Source organism: Pteropus alecto, unplaced genomic scaffold (genome assembly GCF_000325575.1).
Source record: "Pteropus alecto unplaced genomic scaffold, ASM32557v1 scaffold271, whole genome shotgun sequence".
NCBI classification, from domain to species: Eukaryota; Metazoa; Chordata; class Mammalia; order Chiroptera; family Pteropodidae; genus Pteropus; species Pteropus alecto.
In genome coordinates, this window is record NW_006430730.1 from 119,226 (window position 1) to 122,195 (window position 2,970).

At 59.1% G+C, this 2,970-nt stretch overlaps 1 protein-coding gene across 1 annotated transcript; it reads left to right on the forward strand.

Annotated features, from left to right (window-relative positions):
* Positions 1 to 25: 25 nt before the first annotated feature.
* On the forward strand, positions 26 to 2,432 carry ZFP36 (ZFP36 ring finger protein). The gene is made up of 2 exons (XM_006905392.3): positions 26 to 122; positions 939 to 2,432. The coding sequence occupies exons 1-2, from the start codon at positions 99 to 101 to the stop codon at positions 1,893 to 1,895; spliced, it is 981 nt and encodes a 326-aa protein (XP_006905454.1). The 5' UTR covers positions 26 to 98; the 3' UTR covers positions 1,896 to 2,432.
* Positions 2,433 to 2,970: the final 538 nt, after the last annotated feature.

Below are 2,970 nucleotides of genomic sequence, written 5' to 3' on the forward strand. Positions count from 1 at the left end.
CTACGGATAAAAGCACCGGCTCCTCCAGCCACCCGCAGCCTGCCTCCAGCGCTCCGATTATCGGCCGGGTTCTCCGCTCATCGGCCCTCCGCGCCGCCATGGATCTCACCGCCATCTACGAGGTGAGTCCCTACAGACTGGCACCCTGGGGTGCCAAAGCCTGACTCCCTTCTCAAATGAGGGCTTTCCAGCGCCGCAAACTCCAGCCCGGGACCCCTGGCTTCCTTCTCCAACTGGAGCTCCTTAGCGCCGCACGCTCGGGCCCGGGGTCTTGCCTCCCTTATCAGACCAGTGTGACTCTCTTGAGATGAAAAATGGATCCCGCGACGTTCGGGTCTCGGCCCAAACATGGGTTGGGTGGCTCTTGTAGATGGAAAGCTAGAGGAGTTTTGTCAGACTAGGGCTGTCTGGAGGCGGAAATGGCCCCACACCTGGCTTCCCCCCAGTAGTTGCTGAGGGCGCGGTTTTGCGCGGAGGCGTTTCTGGGGCTGGAGTCTCGGGGTTAGGGGAAGGCGACTTTTGTCTCCACTCCTTGACCCAGAGGAGGGCTCTGGGACTCAAAAACCAAAGAGATCGAATTCCTGGGTTAACTTTGTTGGCCCCTCCACTTGTGAAACTGGAGAACACGATGCGCGGGGTCAAATCCCGAGAGACCCAGAGACTCGAAATTGGAGGACAGTGGTGCGCCCTGAGTTTGGGATCCCCTCAATCCAGCCGGGGATCTGTGATTCTTGGGTCCGTCGGAAAAGGTTTCATTCGCGAATAAACTTATCCTCCAGTTTGGGGTCCCTGCGACTCAGAACCCATGGGTTTCAGCGGGCGGGTGGGGCTCAGGCCAGGAGCCCACAAACGGGACTGGCAAGCTATTAGGTGCCCTGCAGCTGAGGAGAGGCGTCACCCTGCATTTTTGGTGTCTTAAACGATCCCTGTTCCCACAGAGCCTCCTGTCGCTGAGCCCTGACCTGCCATCATCAGACCATGGAGACACTGAGTCCAACCTGGGCTTGGCCTCCTCCAGACTCTGGAGCCTCGGCTCATCCGACTCTAGCCCGGCTGGGGTCACTGCCCGCCTGCCTGGCCGCTCCACCAGCCTGGTGGAGGGTCGGACCTGCGGCTGGGTGCCCCCACCCCCAGGCTTCGCACCCCTGGCTCCGCGCCCAGGCCCTGAGCTGTCGCCTTCGCCCACTTCGCCTCCTGCGACCCCCACCACCTCATCCCGATACAAGACTGAGCTATGTCGGACCTTCTCAGAGAGCGGGCGCTGTCGATATGGGGCAAAGTGCCAGTTTGCTCACGGACTGGGTGAGCTGCGTCAGGCCAGTCGCCACCCCAAATACAAGACGGAACTCTGCCACAAGTTCTACCTCCAGGGCCGCTGCCCCTACGGCTCCCGCTGCCACTTCATCCACAACCCCAGCGAAGACCAGGCTGCCCCTGGCCACCCCCATGTGCTGCGCCAGAGCATCAGCTTCTCAGGCTTACCCTCCGGCCGCCGAGCCTCACCACCGCCAGCAGCCCTGACAGGCTCTTCCCTGTCCTCATGCTCCTTCTCACCCTCCAGCTCCCCACCCCCAGCACCTGGAGACCTTCCACTTTCACCCTCTGCCTTTTCTGCTGCCCCTGGGACCCCTGTGGCCCGAAGGGACCCCACCCTAGCCTGTTGCCCCTCCTGCCGTAGGGCCACCAACAGCAGTGTCTGGAGACCTGTGGGTGGCCTGGCTCGGAGCCCCTCCGCACACTCCCTGGGATCTGATCCTGACGAATATGCCAGCAGCGGCAGCAGCCTGGGAGGGTCTGATTCGCCTGTCTTCGAGGCTGGGGTTTTTGGGCCCCCCCAGCCACCTGCAGCCTCTCGACGACTCCCCATCTTCAATCGCATCTCTGTATCTGAGTGACAAGTGCCTGCCCAGTACAGATCAGTTGGATCTCAAGTGGGGGGGGTGGCATTTCTCTTGTGCTGTGGGCTCTACAGGAGCCCAGGACTTTTAACCAAGTACCCCCCTGCCTTCCAAAATGCATTAACCCACTCCCCTGACCCCATGCTGGGGCAGGCCCCCAGTGTGCAAGCTCAGTGTTCGTGGTGTTGGGGGAAGGAGTGTATTCTGGAGTCTTTTTTTAAAAAAAAGATGTAGCAAATTTGAGGGAGGCAGTGAGCCCTCTCCCCCTCCCCTGCCCAATGCTGTGAATAGGCCCCCACTGCCCCTTCCCAATTTTTCCTAGACCCCTGAGGTTCTGGTGTTGACTGGTGGCAACTGGAGCCTCCCCATGAGGGGCAATCCTGGTGCTCAAGTTTCCCCCCAAAAGCAAGTAGCCAAAGCCGTCGCCAACACCCACCCCAACCATTGGGCCCTTTATTTATGACGACTTTATTTATTCTAATAGATTTTATAGTATTTATATATATTGGGTCGTCTGCTTCCCTTGTATTTTCCTTCCTCCTTTTTGTAATATTGGAAACGATGGAATAATTATTGTTATAAGATACTATAATATATTAAGTAATATATATTGTTAAAAGTTTATTTTTGTGTTTTTTGGAATTTTTAAATAAAAGGCATCTGTGTGTAAACTGGAATCCTGGCTCTTCTGCGGTCTAGAGACAGAGGAGTGGGGATGATGGTGAGGCCCTTTTTGGAAGCGGGTAGTCCACTCAGCTCCTCTTAAACCTTCCCAGAGCACAGCCGCCAGCGGCGCTTACCTGGCAGGAAGTGATGTCACCCAGCCCGGCCGTTCACCTGAGAGGGCGGGGCCAGGTGAAGTCACCCGGTAGGAGCCGGGAGAGCCAGTTCCCCCGGCGTGCGAGGAGTAGGCGCTGCCGTCTAGTCGGGCTCCCAGACCCAGCTCCCAGCCGGGCGCAGGCGGGAATGGGATGTTTCCGTCCCTGCGGGGCCGAAGGAGGGCGGGGCGGCGAGGAGAGGACGGAATGTGCCGGGGCGCGGACCCGGGGCGGGCGGGGGAGGGTCAGCCCGG

Bases quoted from the DNA above. Each gene is read 5' to 3' on its own strand.
- ZFP36 (XM_006905392.3), top strand. From the start codon at position 99: ATGGATCTCACCGCCATCTACGAG. The intron at 123-938 runs GTGAGTCCCTAC...CTGTTCCCACAG, and splicing joins ATCTCACCGCCATCTACGAG to AGCCTCCTGTCGCTGAGCCC.